The 18,849-nt window shown below is 31.7% G+C and overlaps 1 protein-coding gene across 2 annotated transcripts in view; it reads right to left on the bottom strand.

The window, feature by feature from the left end:
* The window catches only part of LOC133205400 (TOX high mobility group box family member 4-like), a 43,677-nt gene that overhangs the window by 21,835 nt on the left and 2,993 nt on the right, over positions 1-18,849 (bottom strand). Inside the window, exon 2 of one of the 2 annotated variants that reach the window (XM_061341205.1) lies at positions 15,135-15,266. Coding sequence is in view for 1 of the 2 variants with exons in the window: in XM_061341203.1 (XP_061197187.1) it covers positions 6,520-6,582 (63 nt within the window). In the remaining variant the exon portion in view is untranslated. Of the gene's footprint in view, positions 1-6,519; positions 6,862-15,134; positions 15,267-18,849 lie in introns of those variants that run through there. The other variant, XM_061341203.1, reaches the window with a different exon arrangement.

Raw genomic sequence — 18,849 nt, 5'->3', positions numbered from 1 at the left:
CAGCATCAATTATTACTATATTTTAATTTTTGAATGATCATGATCTATTGTTCATCATGTTGGGTTTTTTTTCTATAAGTGATGTTTCAGCAAATCAGCAAAAAAATTTCTCTTCTCTGTAGTCTACCTGTATCCAATCAAAGTAAAATTTACAATCATTGTGATCATGGATCTCGATCAATCCCTCTTTCTCTCTCTCTCTCTCTCTGTAGAGTATGTAGCTGCATCACCATGACAGTTCAACAACATATTAAAAGAAGAATACAAGGGGAAAGACTAATCATTACTTGATTACACAGTAATTACATTACCAGTGGATTCAATTAACATTTGTTCAAGTAAATCATGAAATAATTAAGCCTTATGGGCCTGCCATGTGTTGTTATGTGAATAAGAAAACTTTTGAAAAAATCTTAAACTTGATTACATGCAAGGAAAAAGAAATTCAATTCAATCAGCAGCAACGATCAACTTTATTCCTCATCAAGTACTCTTTGTTATAAAATCAATACCCAGGCTAATCACAGCTCTCCCATCAATAACAATATTCAAATTATCTGTCACTTTGATCACACTTTATGTCTGACAAAATGTTTCTGCTTCAAAAAAATACACTCAGTCAGTCAAAAGAAAGAGAAATCTCCATATATCACCTCAAAGATGACATAGAAGATGGCATTTCTCTTGTAAAACACGGCTATGTTCCCTCCCTTCTCTTGGTTTATTTCTAGGTAGCTATACTGGTTTTCATAATTTACACTACATTTAACAATTGGTACACTAAAAGGCTGTGACTGAAAGTATTTCTTCATTTCTTAAATGAGAGCTCAGGAAGAACCCAATGTCATTACAATGTCTAATCAATTCATATATCTAATGTACTAAAGAAAAAATGCTTTTGTTGAGGGATAACAATTAATGATAATATGACCTTGACTCAAATTATCTGCACTAAAAAACAAGGTCATAATTGGTAGTGTTGTTTTCAATTTGTATGATTTTTTTTCTCTGAAATTTGAAACATGTCACATAAATTTTATCTATCACAAAAACTTAATCCAATGAAGTCTTTTATATCAATAGCAGTCCACAATGTGCAGTGAATAGACTCCACAATTTGCAACTGCAGACCACAAATTCTAATGGATTCCACACAAAAGTCAACAGAAAATTATTCCCAGGAAAATCTAATTACTGCTTCCAAGGGCATTAATCATTTCCCCTCTATTAGTTTTAATTACCAGATGAATCCTATTGTTGTAGCTCTACAATATGGAAATATTAATGGCAACAGAAATTTATACATCCATGTTTTATTGGATACCAGACAACATTATATGGAGCCATTAATTTGATGGGGAAAGTGTATTTGAAAGGAAAGTCATGAAAATATTTAAGCAGGTTGTGGAGAAATACAAAATGCACTGTTGATTTCTAGCTAAGATTAAAGTTATCTGTTATTTTTTTTTCAAGTATTTTCTAAAAAAAAGTTTTTCTCTTGGTGCAAAAGTGGAAAATCATCACCATTTAGTGGAAATATCCGTACCTTTAATAAAAAGTACCACTATAAGTATATATACTGGAACCATTATTATGTGAAATGATTGCAATATTAACAAAATATCACATAAGATATAGTTAACAAAACCACAAGTACATCAGGTACTCATGTTAGAGATCCGTACCAAGTGCACTCATTAGATTAGAAGTCAAAATTAACATATTATCTAAAATATCTTGAAAATCCACATGCACGTGTCATACATTGTAAGAGTCACTGACTGTCCTCTCTTAATTGAAGTTTAACTTTTCTGGTACTTTTGACTAATTTTAAAATTTTGTGGTTATAAAAACCCTTTATTTGACATTTTTATTTTTAAAATATTTCCACAACAGAAAATTTTCTCTAGCATGATAATGGGGTATTCACCATTTTTTCTGAAAAGAGCATTTAGAGCAAATATATTTCTTATCATCCGTAAGGAAAAAAAGGCTTTCACAAAGCCGGCATATCGTGCATTTGAGTAAAAGTCAAAACAAATGACAATCAAATATTACAAAATACATAAATATCTCTTGATTAAAAGAATTTTTTCATGATTAAGTTGTATACCTCTAAATATCTTGTAACTTCACTGTATAAATGGGGTTTGTTTTTTTTAATTTCAAAAATCATGGGTTGAACATTTTCTACTCTCTACCACTAAAAAGTGAAAAAGATTTTTTTAAATGAATAAATAGGATTAATTTTTTTTTTTACCTTATTCAATTTGCAGTGGAAGCTGACTTATCAAAGTAAATTCATTTTTTTTTTTAAAGTTTAAAATGGCTACTGTGATTTCAGACTATAAACTAACCAAAAATCTTTAAGTATATGAATACTGTCTTCACAAAATTTAATTAACTATATACACAGAAACTGGCAACATAAAATTCAAGATCTTGAAGTATGCAGTGCTCCATTGAACTTAACTCCCCTCCCCCCAAAAAATCTTATAACAAAGCTACTGTAAATGTTAAGCTAATAATACGCAAAATTTGGAATGATGGACATGGATTTCAGATCAAAACTGACATGAATGAATATAATTATCTGAATTGGGCTCATTGACTAAAAGCAAAGTAGTCAATATCTAACTGAAGACCCTAATTACCATTTTACAAAGTGAATACCTTTAATGACCATGTATATCTGAATACATGTATTGGTAATCCATATGTCTCTTTCTTATACAAAAACCTTACATCTTACTCCTAAAATAGTCCACATATTTGCATATATTTTAAAGAAAAACATGAATGACTATTCATGTTTAAGCTGAACTTATTGTGATTTTGAAAGTTGTACAATTTTTAATCTTGAATTCTAAGAGAAAGGGGGGAAGGGGGGGGGGGGTAGTAAATTAAAATGTGTTTTGTGACCCCAATATCTGTTTCCATAATAAATTAACATATCAAATCAATGCATCAGCAAAACAGTATACATGCATGAAAAGATAAATTAAAATTAATAGTGATCCAATGAAAATATATGATTTTACAGTACCTGTTTACACCACAAAGACTCCAAGGTCAAATTAATGAGGTCAAAAATACTGGTATTTAAGAAAAGGACTTGTCACAAGGAAAATACTCATGAAAAATAAAAACTCTTGCACCAAGCATTCAAAAATTATAGCCAAGGTTAAAGTTTTTCAAAAGTAGGTCAAACTCCAAGGTCAAGTCAAAAGGTCAAAATTGTTGCTACCTTAAGAAAGTTCTTGTCACAAAGAAAACACGTGTGAAATATGAAAGCCTTACCACCAACCATTAAAAAGTTATGGCAAAAGTTTAAGTTTTTCGAAGTAGGTCAATGTCCAAAGTCAAAATTTTTGGTATCCAAGGGAAGGTCTTATCACAAGGAATACACATGTGAAATATGAAAGCCCTAGCTTCAAACATTCAAAACATGGCCGAGTTTAAAGTTTTTTAAAAGTAGGTCAAATCCAAAGGTCAAAGTCAAAAGGTCAAATATATTTGTACCCAAGGGAAGGTCTTATCACAAAGAATATACATGTGAAAATGAAATGAAAGCCCTAGCATCAACCATCCAAAAGCTATGGTCAAGGTTTTAGTTTGGTAAAATTCTGCAAAAGTGAGTAAAACTCCAAGGTCAAGATGTCAAATATGTTGGTACCCAAAGAAAGATATAAACTTGAAGTATGAAATCCCTAGCACCAACCAATCAAAAGTTGTGGGCAAGTTTAAAGTTTTTATAAGCAAACAGACAGACAGATGGACGAACTGAGCAAAAAATTTATGCCGTCGAATCTTCGATTATGTGGGCATATAAAGAAAAGGCTACAAAGAGACTGCAATCAAGTTGATAAGCTTAGAAAAATGTTCATACATGTAAATAATTACCTAAATTGTCCAGAATTGGCTTATCCATTTCGGAGGAGCAAAGAATGCTCATTAAAGAGATGTTTCTTAATTTCAGGTGATATTTCTTGTTTAGAAGATATTATTTTACAAAGAGATACAATGTATCTATTAGACTTAAAAAGATATTTCTATCAAAAAGAGATATTTTTTCTCTGAGAGATATCTGGGGAGTTTTTGTTTTGTTTTTTGTTTTTTTTTTTAGAAAAATGTATCTTCAAAATAGTGATCTTATATATATGTTTAAGAGACATCTGTCTAAGAAAAAATACATCTCCATTACAAAAAAAGATAGTCATTGTATCTCTATTGCTAAGAGAAATATCTCTTCTAAAATAAAGATATCTTTTAAGCAAAAAGAGATATTTCTTAAATATTGAAAGTAAGAGATATCTTTTTCTGCCAAGAAGATACATGCATCTCTTTTAGAATAAGTAAAAAAGAGATATCTCCTTCTGCAATGGAAATTTTTGTTTCAAAGAGATATCTCTTTGAGCAATTCAACAGCATATCACACACAAGACCAAGAGTATCTTTCAATTTCATTTTATTTTTGGAATTTTTTTTTTTTTATATATAAAACTAACAACCCAAAATATTACAGATAAAAAATCTGTTTTAATTTCAATTGTTTATTGCCTAGCTGAAGCTATTGATACTTATTAATATCTCTTACAGGTCTATCTCTTTGGGTCTGAATTTGAGGAAACTCAATCAATTGAAAATAACAAACAGCTGACTTTTGTTTTAGTCTCCGTATATTATCAGTTGATTGAATTCGCTATGCTGTTGTCCATTTATGCAAACTGGCTAGTGTGTGAAGTACCTGAAAGAAGTAGACTTCTCAAAGAGGTGGCTCTATTACTTAAAAAAAAGAGAATTCTCTTTCTAGAATTCATGAAGATATATCATACGGTTAAAAGAGATATCTCTTTAATGTGAAAAGGAGATCTCCTGAGAAGAAATAGAGGATATTCAATGTTTTGTAGATGAATATGGAATTTATTTCACGAGTGGGACAGGATTTTTTGATATTTTGACGAGTGCAGAGCACGAGTGAAAATATAAAAAAATTCTGTCTCACAAGTGAAATAAATTCCATATTCATCTACAAAACATTGAATTTTCTGTTTATTACATTTTCTTTGATTTTCCCTTTGCCTCAGTCTTTTTGTAAAACAGTGTCATTGGCTGTGATGTCATAGTTAAGCGGTTGAGACGTCATAGCTAAGCGATTGAGAGACTGAGAAATGTTATAAACATGGACTTTTATCAACATGTTTGGAGAAGCTTTGGCAGTTTTAGTCTCTGTCAGGATGGTTCATTTACTTTCTCTAGCTTATGACAGGCAAGGTTTTTTTTTTTTTTTTTTTGAAAAAAAAAAAAACTCTTCGTGAAGGGAAGGAAAATGGAGAGTTTTGCCACACTTCTGATATTCTCACACTGTGAGTATACCAGTATACCATTTTGATACCCTTTCACACTGTGTCAGAATATCACTTTTTTCAATAAATAAATTAAAGTATTTCACTGTTGAAAATGTAATAATAGGTTATCTCTGTATAAAAAAGTGATATCTCTATAGGAAAAATTATATCTCTTAGACTAAATGAGATATATCTCTCTCTGTTTGAGATATCTCTCTTAATAAGGCAGATATTAATAAATAGTATTATGATAAAATGGCTGTAATGATGAAAAAGGTGAAGACAACGAACAGTGATCGATCTCAGAAAAAAAATCTATAAACAATACAAATCTGTAAAGAGTGCATAAAACACCGACCCCTGGAAATTCCAGAGGTGGGATCAGGTGTCTAGAAGGAGTAAGCATCCCCTGTTGACTGGTCACACCTGCTGTGAGCCCAGTGTATGATCAGGTAGATGGGACATTCTGTAGTTAAATTCAGTATAAAAACAGATGCCTAACAATTGGTATGAAACATGTCTGCCAAGTGATCTATAAATGCACAATATCGAAGAACTAACATCTAGTTGATGAGTGTCCTTGTGGGTGTATATGTGGGTGGATGCATGCATAGCAACTAAATGCAAGGAGACACATTTCATTGACAAATCAGATATGCCTTTATTAATATCCACCGACAATCTTAAAATCGGTTAAAGGCTATAATGAAGGTAGCATTCTATTCAAAATTACAACTTATTACTTTATTGCAAACATCTTCCTTTAGTACACAGAAAATTTCCGTGAATTTTCCAAGTAAGAATTGAAAGCACAAAAAATTTGAATAATTCAGAAAATTGTATCCAGTACATCAATATTAAAGCATTATAAAGTTTCTCTTTTTCATCACATACATATTCCAAGAATTTCAGCATACAGTAAAACAAACTTATAATGAAGTGTCAGAGATGGACAATTTTGCTTTAATATAAACAAAATTTGTTAATATCCATTAATTTCACAATATATTAAAGCCATGAGGAATAAAAATCACTTCACTGTAAGCATCAATTCATTATAAGCATTTTCGCTATAAGCATGTTTTACTGTATTACATTTTCTACAAGATATCAACTACAAACACATTTTTTAGTCATCAGAATTCCCTTGATTACTAAGCTTTACTTGTACCTTGAATGTAGTTCCATGATGATAGTACTTGGGATTAAATCCATACGGAGATAAAGTCTTCATGATCTGAAGCACTTAGGAAGGAATAAGTAGAGTCCAGTCATCAGTAATATGTCATATAATGTCATAATAAACAGCAATATCAACCAATCAATATCAACATTTATTTATCCTCTGCATCCATCAGGGTTCATTCCAGATGCATTATCCTCAATAATCGTCCCCTCATTACAAACAAATTGCTCAATATTATATTGCACTCAAAAAGGGATTAATATTCTCCTAATCTCCTGCTAAAACGATGGATCTGAATGCACTCACTATGGAGAATAGAAATCTGCCTCTTTATGTGCAGTACAAGGACACAGACAACGTTTGGCTGTATGGTCACCAACATTCAAATTTATCATCCGGCAAATTAAAATGAGTTCATAATAACAAAAACAAGCTCTTCCACGTTATTCTTACAGGCAACCTTACGCAGACATTACAAAGAGATGCACCTAACAATTTTCAAACTGAAAATCTTATCAATTTCACACTTGGAGAATTTGGTCCTGTGATGTAGAACTATGAAAATGCTAATCCTGCTGGTCATATCTGAGTTTTAATGAGTGTCCCCTCCAAGGAAATAATTGTATTGGGGGCGCGTGCTCGGTATTAAGGCTCTCATTGTCAACAAATTTCAATGAACTGCTCAGGGACTGGTCCACTACACCGAGGTTTCTGAGCTTATGAGCAGATGTGTGGATAAATCAGGGAATCGGAGAGAGCACCTGCCAAGCACAATTCAGAACAGAATATTGAGTTTTATTTTTTCAACAGATAAAGCTGAAATTGTATTGCAAATATAACAGAATCTGCAATGATCTGCCATAAATAATATATTGATTCACGTCAAAGCAACTTCATGAATTGTTCATGGAGGCGTGATTGTTACAGTACCAAGAGAACAATGTCATTTGATTCAATTCAATTTAGATTTATTTGACAAAAAGTGATGCTTATTCTTTTTCAGTAATAACTGCAATAATGAACTCATACAATAGTAATGGAATAAAACCTCAGATGTCAGCTCATCATTTTGTTACGTAGAAATTTGCAAAGTCCTTTTGACCCAAATAGCCTCTCTGGAGTAAAGTACTTTTACTTAATATAATTCAAATATTTGCATGCAAATTGTTAACTAACTGCATGAATATGTCTACAATAATACACTGAGAGTGAATTCTGTCTCCAAACTTTTCATTGATTATAAATAGCAGTCCACAAACTGGTTCTTATTTCTGTTGCAATTTATATTCCAGGAAAGGGGCAATTTCGTACCTAGCAATACAGGTAAAAACATGCAGTTATATTTATAAAATCATCATATATATCTATACTATAAATAAATATTGCAGTTTTCTGTAAGGTTGGCTGAACTTATACTTTCATGGGTTGAAGGAGGGAAGGGCAGGGAAGGAGAAATTATAAGATATGAGAAAAGTGTAGGAAAGAAGTTTGAGATCAGGGAAAGTGGAGATAAATGTGGATAAAATTGATATATCAAATACTTTACCAAGAATGAGAGGAGAAATGGGGGAATAAACAACAGTAAGACTTAACAAAGAATCAGAGGAAAATTGAGGAACAAACACAGTAATTAAGACTTAATTAACAAAAAATCAGAGGAAAAATGGTGGAACAAGCAACAGTAAGACTTAACAACAAATCAAATGAAAAATGGTGGAACAAACAACAGTAAGACTTAACAAAGAATCAGAGGAGAAATGGGGAACTAAACAACAGTACAACTTAACAAAGAATCACAGGAAAAATGGGGGAACAAACGCAGTAATTAAGACATTACAAAGAATCAGAGGAAAAATGGAGGAACAAGCAACAGTAAGACTTTACAAAGAATCAAATGAAAAATGGGGAAACAAGCAACATTACAACTTAACAAAGAATCAAAGGAGAAATGGGGGAACAAGGAACAGCACAACTTAGCAAAGAATCAGAGGAAAAAATGGGGGAACAAATGCAGTAATTAAGACTTCACAAAGAAACAGAGGAAAAATGGGGGAACAAGCAACAGTAAGACTTTACAAAGAATCAAGGGAAAAATGGGGGAACAAACAACAGTAAGACTTAAAGAATCAGAGGAAAAATGGGGGAACAAGGTGGCAGGGGATAGTTTTTTTTAATGCCAAACATGTGCCGAGTGGGTACACATATACAACATGGGGAGAGCTTCCTAGGGGACTAATTAATTACTTCATATGCCCACAGCTCACAAAGTATGTTAACATGAAAAAGCAATCTACCCTTTAGAGTGCACATGTACCAAAAAATGCACTTGGGGACCCCAAATTTTGGCTTGTTTTTCCCAGATTTGGGCCTCGGTCGCACCCATACAGTCCACTCCCACTCCTGAACTAGGAGGATATTAACCATCCTGTATGCTGTACATCAATGCATGCCCTGATGATTGATTGATTGTATGTTGTTTTATGTCCCATTCAAGAATTTTTCACTCATATAGAGATGTCACCATATACCGGTGAAGGGCTTCAAATTTTGACCTTTATTCAGCACTCAGGGCCATTGAGCAGTGAGGGATCTTTATTGTGCCAATGCCTGCATCCGAAGGACCCGCAACTTTCACTTCAAAGTGCCGAGCGCATGGCAAAGTGCATGCCCTAATGAAAATTCACCAATTGATCTGGGGCCATTCACCTTCCCTCCGAGATACACACCTTCTTCTAACCCTACTGCTTTCCAGCTGAATTTCCTCTACAACTGACTAATGTCTAAGTTTCTCATTTACAACTCTGTTTATGCTAAGCATCACAGTGACACCTACATGTTGCACATCATTTTTTTCAGCAAGCACTCTGCTACACTTCAAATGTATCCCATAATTATTCTTATCATTTTTCTACATAAAATATCACATCAAACAGGGGATATCTCAGTTTTTTAAAGGAATTTGACCGGGTCTTTAGTACGAAACTATCCCCTGCCATCCTGTGAAGCAACAGTAAGACTTAACAAAGAATCAGAGGAACCAACAACAGTAAGACTTAACAATCAGAGGAACCAACAATAGTAAGACTTTACAATCAGAGGAACCAACAACAGTAAGACTTTACAATCAGACGAATCAACAACAGTAAAACTTTACAATCAGACGAATCAACAACAGTAAGACTTTACAATCAGACGAATCAACAACAGTAAGACTTTACAATCAGAGGAATCAACAACAGTAAGACTTTACAATCAGAGGAACCAACAACAGTAAGACTTTACAATCAGAGGAATCAACAAAAGTAAGACTTTACAATCAGAGGAATCAACAACAGTAAGACTTTACAATCAGAGGAACCAACAACAGTAAGACTTTACAATCAGAGGAATCAACAACAGTAAGACTTTACAATCAGAGGAACCAACAACAGTTTAAACAAAGAATCAGAGGAGAAATGGAGGAACCAACAACAGTAAGACTTTACAATCAGACGAATCAACAACAGTAAGACTTTACAATCAGACGAATCAACAACAGTAAGACTTTACAATCAGACGAATCAACAATAGTAAGACTTTACAATCAGAGGAACAAAGAACAGTAAGACTTTACAATCAGAGGAACCAACAACAGTAAGACTTTACAATTAGAGGAACCAACAACAGTAAGACTTTACAATTAGAGGAACAAAGAACAGTTTAAACAAAGAATCAGAGGAGAAATGGAGGAACAGAACCAACAACAATTAGACTTAATAACAAAGGGTGAGAAGAGAAATGGGGGTGAAAATCTAAGGGGAGGAAAGTAAATGAGCAAAGGGACATGAGGAAATGCTTAGATCATTGAAAAAAATTGAGGAGACTAGGCAAATAATGAAAATGCCAAGACATGGAAAAAAGAGACAAGGAGCGTGTTTTAAACACTGTAAATGAAATACATTTCATGATTTTGAATTCATGGGTGTGGTAAAAAAAAAAAGCTCAAAAAGCTCAAAAGTCTATTCAAACAATACAAATTGGGAGCAGAACAAACACAGACCTCTAAAATCATCAGAGGTGGGATCAAGTGCCATGGAGGAGTAAACATCCCCTGTCAACTGGTAACTCCCACCATGTGCTCTTTCTCATGACAGAAAAATCCATAGAAAATCCAGTATGTTATGATACTTCTGCATATAAATCATAAAATTCCCCTACTTTCACAGTCAATTTTAGGGGGTTAACAGGTACATTTACATGAAAAGGAATCTGACAAGCCACCAAGAAATTTTAAACAAAAAAGATCACTTGATGCGCTCTCATTTGAGGGGCTTATGATTGCTGGAAAATTAGGGAATTTACTATGTGATGTGATGTAATTCAGTTAGTGGACTACACCCAAATAAAAATATTTTGCATTGATTTCATTTATATCTATTGAAGTGGAAACAGTTATGTGAAATGTGCTGAGTATTTCTTTACAGTTTATCTGATTAATGAAAATGAACTTCTCTTTGGGTGTGAATAATACACTCTAAAATGCCAAACCTCCAAAATATACATAAGGAGATCAACTTTAACTAGTTTAGACAGCTAGCATTAATTATAAATTGTGGTTCATTGAACATTCAGTTCTTGGTTTTCTGTCATTTAGAATTCTCAGTATATAAAGTACATCCTTTATTGTATACTATTCTGAAGAGCTCTCTTCTACCAATGGGATGAAGTTTTACATTCCTACTGGAACTTGATTTTTGTATTAAGAAATAAGGATGGGTATCGCCAAAAATTTCGTATCGTGATATATCACGATTTTTTTCTCCAAAATATCACGATAATATCGGGATTTTTTTACACGGAATTTTTACTACAATTTCTAATGAATTTCTATATTTTTTTTACAAATACGCTGTAAAAACATAACTTCAGTTTTCTCCATTTTAATTTATATAATAAAAATCATGTTTGGATGCCGTAGTTTAACATTTTTCAACATTTTTTAGACTCTCTGTAATTTTTATTTAATAGTTCGAAGATATAAATAAATAATTTCTGGAATTTTTAATTATGTACCAAATACCGGTATTTTAGTCTCCATATTACGATACGTATCACGCAATAAAAAATGACGATATACCGGTATACCAATAAAATCGCGCATCCCTATTAAGAAAACTCTGAATCTGAAGAAAATGATATGGCAATCATTTCTTCAAAGATGTATAATCAATTACAAAATTTCTGCAGATTAATTCAAGGTATAAAAATCTATATGTCCAGTTGAATTTTGCCTATACTTCATAATCTAAGATAAAGACCAAGTTAAAAATAACTGTTCATGAATTTGATATTATGTAAAGAACACCATGTCTTTTAATTATTTATAAAGTTTTTCTCTTTATATATTTTTTACTTAAGAAAATTCTTCTTCTTTTTTTTTTACATCAATTAAAAAAAGAAATAAATATGCCCATTTACATCATAAACCATTGCAATGTGGGTATTAATGTGTCTTTGTGCCATTCCAACTCCATTCTTCATTGTTTAATGATGCTTTTATATAAATAATTTTAATTAAAATAATTTTTTTGTTTCAAAGCATCTCCCATAAAATACACACTTTAAGTGATGATTCTAAGCCATGTGCAGCCATATTTAACAATATCATTAGATAAACAATACTGGTTTATGAAATAATTGTCAAGAGATAGATTACCAAATCAGGCACTCGCAACCTTGTTTGACCCTTATTGTGCGAGAGGTGAAAGGTTAACAAGGGTCACAAATTTCCAACACTAAATCTCTGAATAATGGATTTTTAATTGTTGTGTGCTTTTTGATAGAAAATTGTTAGTTTTCTCTGATTTAAACAAAAAGAAAATTAAAACAAAACTAAACAATTAAATCTCAAGTTTTCTTTGTTATTTATGATTGGATGGAAACTTTTCTTCATTAGGGGTCAACAGGGGTCACGAAGGTTGTCTAATATGTTGACAGATATGTCCATATGATGGATCATAATAAGGGAACTCTAGTAATTCATGTTGGTAGTGTCCCACAACTGTCCAGTCTGACACCTAGAATGATGGATCTTTTGACAGTATCAACCAAAGCCAGCTTTTATGATCACATGTTTCTGTGTATTGCATAACTTGTTTCAACATGAATCATAGCACCACCTCCTTAAAATAACTATAGATAATGGCTTCAGATTTTATAACTCTCTCCTGCAATATTTATAAGATATGTATGAAGATCTGTTAGTATTGACGTAGTAGATAATAGTTTTCATAATAACGTCAAGATTCCATAATTTAATATTACTCAAAAATATAGGCTCAATTTGACAGTAATTTTAAATTAATTAACCATTGCAGTACTTCAGCTATCATTATTTCCAGATTAAGGGTATAAATAAACCAACAAATAAAATCATTGGACAGCATGTCTCCAAATCTGACACGTTCACTTATGATACAGTGTCATGCAATACACAGAATTATAAAACATGTCCCTCTGGCTACAAAATTACATAAATATATAAATATAACAAAGAAAGTTGTGTAAGAATGACCATACACCACCAAATACCAGTAGGTCAAAAAGGGTCATGACCCTATAATCATCATAATAAAAAGGTCACTTAATTTTTCTTACAGAAAGATCAAAGGACTATCTGAGAAACACAAAGATTTGAGATCAAAGTGGAGAGGGAGGGGTTGACAAATTTTTTATAAAGATGCAAAAAAGTTTCATATATTTTAAACGTAGAAAAATAATTCCTCATGTCAATTGATGTCTTAATACTTAAAATATATGTATGATTCTGCACTTTATTGAAAAATTATCAACCTTTCATTAAATCTGGAACTGCAAATACTAAATTTAGATGACATCAAAGAGTGTGTATAGCCCTGCTAACCCAGCTTTGAACAACTTGCTTCAATTATTGATCCTTCAACAAAACCAATATGAACAAACATTCACAATGCAATTTTATTACAATTTTTAAAAAAAATTCTGAATACACATCCTGAACTGCATCACAATCTAATTATTCTGGCTTTACCCCTTGACTTTTAAATCATTTAAAATTTGTCCACAATTTTGAGAAAATTTTGAAAAATAGGCAAAACATATCATTGCCTTCCAAAATAACAGGTGAAGATTAAAAAAAACTATTCTTAAAAATCTGAGGAGGTCATGCAGACAAATCAATCAGTTCTAATGTTTTCAAAATATCTTTGGTTTAGTTAAGTTAATTGGTTGAGTATACATGTATAAGGTTCCATTTTAGCCAGAAACTAAAGGATATGTTCTATCCATGTAAAATTGCCAAATGAGGAAGAACCTATAAAAATTAATGTCTCTTAATCCTTTACTAAAAATACTTTTTATAGTGTGCTCGTAGGTGTTAATCTTTTGTCACATTACACTGTATACATTGTGTTTTGTACAGTGGCTTATTGTAAGCAGTAAGCTATATGATATGAGTTCTTTAGAGTCACATGTTATTACCAATAATCAATGACTACCTCTGCCCTGTTGACTTACCTAACAAGTCCAATTGTCTTATGTAAATCTCCAATCAATCACTCTGTGTGACTATAACATTGTACAAAGGTCATCTCTGAGTTAGCATGATCTGGTCATACATAAAGTACAGAAATGGTCCCAGGCAAGATTGACAGTACAGATTAATTCATACATGTATTCTGAGACCAAAATTCCTCCTAATCAACACTATTTCATCTGCATACTATTGTAACTCATAAATGAAACATATTCTTACTAGATACTTGTATATCGGTTTGGCCATTAATTTTGTTAGACTCTTGAGTTACTTTAGATTATTTTGACCATGCACTTTTAGAAAATGCAATTTTACAATTTCTATTATTAGTGTTGTTGGTCATTTGGTCATTTTAAGTAATTTGTGTGTGTGTGTATATATATATGGTATATATGTATATAATAAAGATACAGAAACACGCAGAATGAGTAAAACATTAGCACTCTCATTCTTTGTAAAACATCTGAAGTAAAATGAAGGTGCTTATATTTTACCTGTTCTTCTTGTTTTTGTATATTTGAATATTATACAATTATGGACTTCAGTGTAGGTCGATATGTGGTTATAAGGACTCATGTCAAGTGATATTGACCAAAGACACAGAAAGTGATAGCGACCGAGCTTGAGAGGTCACTAATATTTTCTGTGTCTGAGGTCAATATCACTTGACATGGGTCCTTATAACCACATATTGTCCATTCACTGAAGTCCATAATAGTTATATAATCACTCAAAATGAATAATCAAACACAGTCCCGAACAGACTTGTCATTACGTCACAAAGGTAAAAACATTCCTCTTATGATGTCATGTTATAGGTAACTTTGGTGCAGCCAAACGGTGAGTCATGCGATATCATATTCCATGGACGCGCTTTCGTGTCAATATTACTAAAGTGCAAATATCATGTGACGTCCTTTCAGGCAATGAAAATTGCCAAAATTATTTAAATCTTCTTAAATAATATTGCAATTTATATACATGTTGTATTCAAATATATACTTTAGCATATTGCAACTTAACCTTGACCTTTTAACTAACAGCTCACCTCTCCATGGTTCAATGAAAGTGAAGATGCCCTAATTATATTTCAACTGTGTTCTTCCACAAGGCTTACAAATAGGCTGATGACAATGTCAAATGTGAGAAAAAGGCCTCAGAAGCATCTGTTTCTGTAAAGCTACCAAAAAAAAAAATCAGAAATTCAATTACGCAAAATGACAAAAAGAAATGCACAGAGTCACAAAGCACTAATTAACATCAAAATCACATATCACATTTATTAAGTGCACACTAATTTGATTTTTAATACCATAAAGAATTATTATGTAAATAAGATGTTTGCTTGGGACATCTGCAGTTTCCAGCTGTTCTCCAGACAGACAAGACAACAAAGACTACATTCTCCTTAGAAATTCTATAAAGAAACTTCAGTAGCTAAAGAAAAAATTGACTTCTCTTAATCTGATCGTAAAATAGAAAAAAGATTTTTAAAAAATGTATATCAATGTAAGGCAATCATTATACACAATTCTGTATCAACATGGGGAAAAATTCTCAAGAAAAAGGATTTCAATTCAAAACAGGGAAGAAAACTGACAGCTGCCATATAAATTTTCAAGGAGATGCAAATGTGCATGTAAATCAAAACAAAATTTCTTAGTAGACATCTTTTGTTATTTCCTACTTAGAAAAGAAACCCGGAACCTCTGAGTGCAAGGCGACCAAAGTTAACTGTCCGACTGCTAGATAAGCTTTATGAGACCAGTCCTAAAGATTGATAATGAGTTCACAAAAGTACATAGAACAGAAAATATTCTAATTCATTTATACACTACTGCTAAGATACACGCTATTGAAACTTTCTGAAACTTAAATTTTGAATACCATTTATAATTAATAAGACATCAAAAGTACTTGTGGACTAATGTAAGCTGTATATTTTAATTAAAATACAGGAAAGGTTTTTTTTTTCCATTTGAGTATGAAGAATATCTATATACTTATATACAGGAAAATTCAATGGCCTGTCCTTAATTAGAAACAACAAAATGTATATTAAGTGTACTTTTCAAAATCTCTTGAAGGTACCTGTGGCTTGCTACTGCTCAATTAAAATGAATGTAATTTCTCAAAAAAAATCTATAAATTTAATTTCCTTTTCAAGAATTCCCTCTGTCAACTTGTAAATACTCTCAGGGAAATTTTGTTTGTAACTGAAATTCCTGCAAAATAATGAATTGTTTAGTAATTACATAAGGTCATAACATTTCTATTTAGCATGCATTGTTTTCCTTTCAGCACATATATCTTCAAGAATGAAGATGGATGAAAGTAAAAGTGTATTTCCCCTTTTGTGAAGCCCTTATATTTTAAAAATACATATAACTTTATAAATTTAAACATGCAACTTCAAAATTTAAAAAAAAAAATCCAACTCTTATTCCAACATCACTTAGATTTAGGCATGACACTTCATAATTCATACATAATGAAATTTAGCATATTGTAAACAATTACATAAAGCCTAACAATAGAGATATATTTTACTCAGGAGAAAACCCAAAATTATTAAGTGTGATCTTTACGTTTGATGAATAAATTTAAACAGTAAGTTAAGAAACATTTTTAACATGTTTGAAATGTAAACAAATGTCAGATCAGTTGAATAAATCATGAAAATCTTAAAAATGCATTATTATCAGTACAAGGTCACAAAAAGGGAAAGAACTCTAAAATAATGCACACATCAGGCGTTATATTGAGTTATCTGCCCTTGATTACTCTCTTCATTCAACTGAGTTTAAAATTATACATACTTATACTAAGTGCAAGGAATTCCAAAAACAACCAAATTAGAAAATAATAAATCAGAGCTCTGATTTGAAAATTATTTTCACTTTCAACAGATATAAATCAAAGTGCAGAATTCAAATTAGGAGCTTTGAGTTTGTGGGAAGATGGCCTGGTGATGCAGACAAAGTGAAGAATCCGTTACCAAAATTTAAGTCTCTGATAGTACTTATTTAAGATACTGGTATGTACTTAATATAACATAAGAGGAAAACTTGCTGTTGGACATTTAATTTTTTTTTTTAACAAAATTAAGAATCTGGATGATTTCATACTTTGTACCAAGCTTTATGGAAAAAAAAAAATGAAACCAAAAGGTTGATAAGCATTTTAAGTGAATTTTACAACTCTGTTTTTAATAATCAACACCAAAACTATATCATAAAATGCATGCATATATTTTATGATCATTGTATGAATATTATATGCATATGCTCCAATGTTACATATGCATAAAAACAACATGTAATGTAAATATAGTTGAAATCGAAGCCTTTTTGGACATGCTACTAATACTAAATGGATAAAACAAGAAAAATATATTCAATATATTATTTGAATGATATTGGCCAGGGGTCCCACGGCAACATGTTGACTCAGGACCCCTAGCTGGCATTGCAAGGATGGAGATAATCAAGCCACATTGTGATTACATGCAGTAATTTATATGGTCTCAATATAAAATGCATGATTCAAAAGTGTTAAGAAAAGAAAAAGCTACCATCTGTTGTTTACAGCTATTGGAGTTTGGACTAATAATCTTGAAATATAATCAGTCATATCCATATTTAAAATATATAAATAGGTACATGTACAAGAAATGTATTTGGAGTGAATTTCAAAGCTTTTGCTTTTGTGTTGCATCATTTAAATTTATTTAACAGCTTCATCTTAAAATATTCCTGTAAAAGTAAGGAACAGTAAGTTGATTTAATCATAAACATAGTATTCATGTACCTACAAATGGCCACAGTTTTAAGGAAAAATAATACTAGTCATTGACATTTGAGCAGGGGAGAAGTTTACAGAAGGTGAGACCTTTCAAGTGAAAGAGAGTAAGGAAGGGAATTGGTGTATTCCAAGGAGTGAAGAATCCTGTCATGTGTTTGGAAATCAAGGTAAAATAATCTAAACAGCTAAAGTGGTACATGAAACAAATATTGTATTTAAACTTTCAAAACCAAATGCTAACACTATGAGAAAAAAAAAATTTCATAGTTCAATTTCAAGATATTTCAATAAAGAATGTATTAAATGTTGTCATCATGATTTTAATTGCAGATATTGATCAACTATTTCCACGAGAAGAAGCATTTCCGTACAGGGTACCATGTATGTGGTGATATAAATCCAATGGACAAAATTACTACTAAGCCTAGTTACAAGCCACACTTCTGCACATTCTGTCTACACTGCTTCCTCACAAAAGGAATCAAACCAATATGCATTATTAAGGAAAAATTCTCTGTTTGGGAAATTAGACTTAGATATCAAATCAAATACTCTTAATGCCCATTAGTGTTTTTTATGTACTGAATAAGTTGATTTGAATAAATTCACAGTTGTTTAAAATTTTTGTTTGTTTATTTTTTTCCTCCCTCCCTCGTAGGTTTAGAGGTGACGTTAAACGTAAAATTAACTTTGGACAGCCTAAACTGTGTACATATAGCGTAAATTTATAACATGCAAACAAATTAAATCTTCAGTATTCAATTAAAAAGCACATGAAAAGAAGAATTGATACGATCTGATAAAAATAACTAGTTTTACCCAACTCAAATCTAATTTCTTTTAAAGACGCTCATTGGTCAATTTGTTTAATACATCCAATCAAAATGCAGGAAAGATATAAAAGTTAATGCAAATGCATAAACCAAGAAACATTATCTCAACTTCTTGGGCCTTTCGAC

This window comes from Saccostrea echinata, unplaced genomic scaffold, assembly GCF_033153115.1.
Source record: "Saccostrea echinata isolate AGI-Se365-2 ecotype Australia unplaced genomic scaffold, CSIRO_AGI_Sech_v1 ptg000054l, whole genome shotgun sequence".
Taxonomy (NCBI): Eukaryota; Metazoa; Mollusca; class Bivalvia; order Ostreida; family Ostreidae; genus Saccostrea; species Saccostrea echinata.
This window is presented reverse-complemented; position numbering and strand designations above follow the sequence as displayed.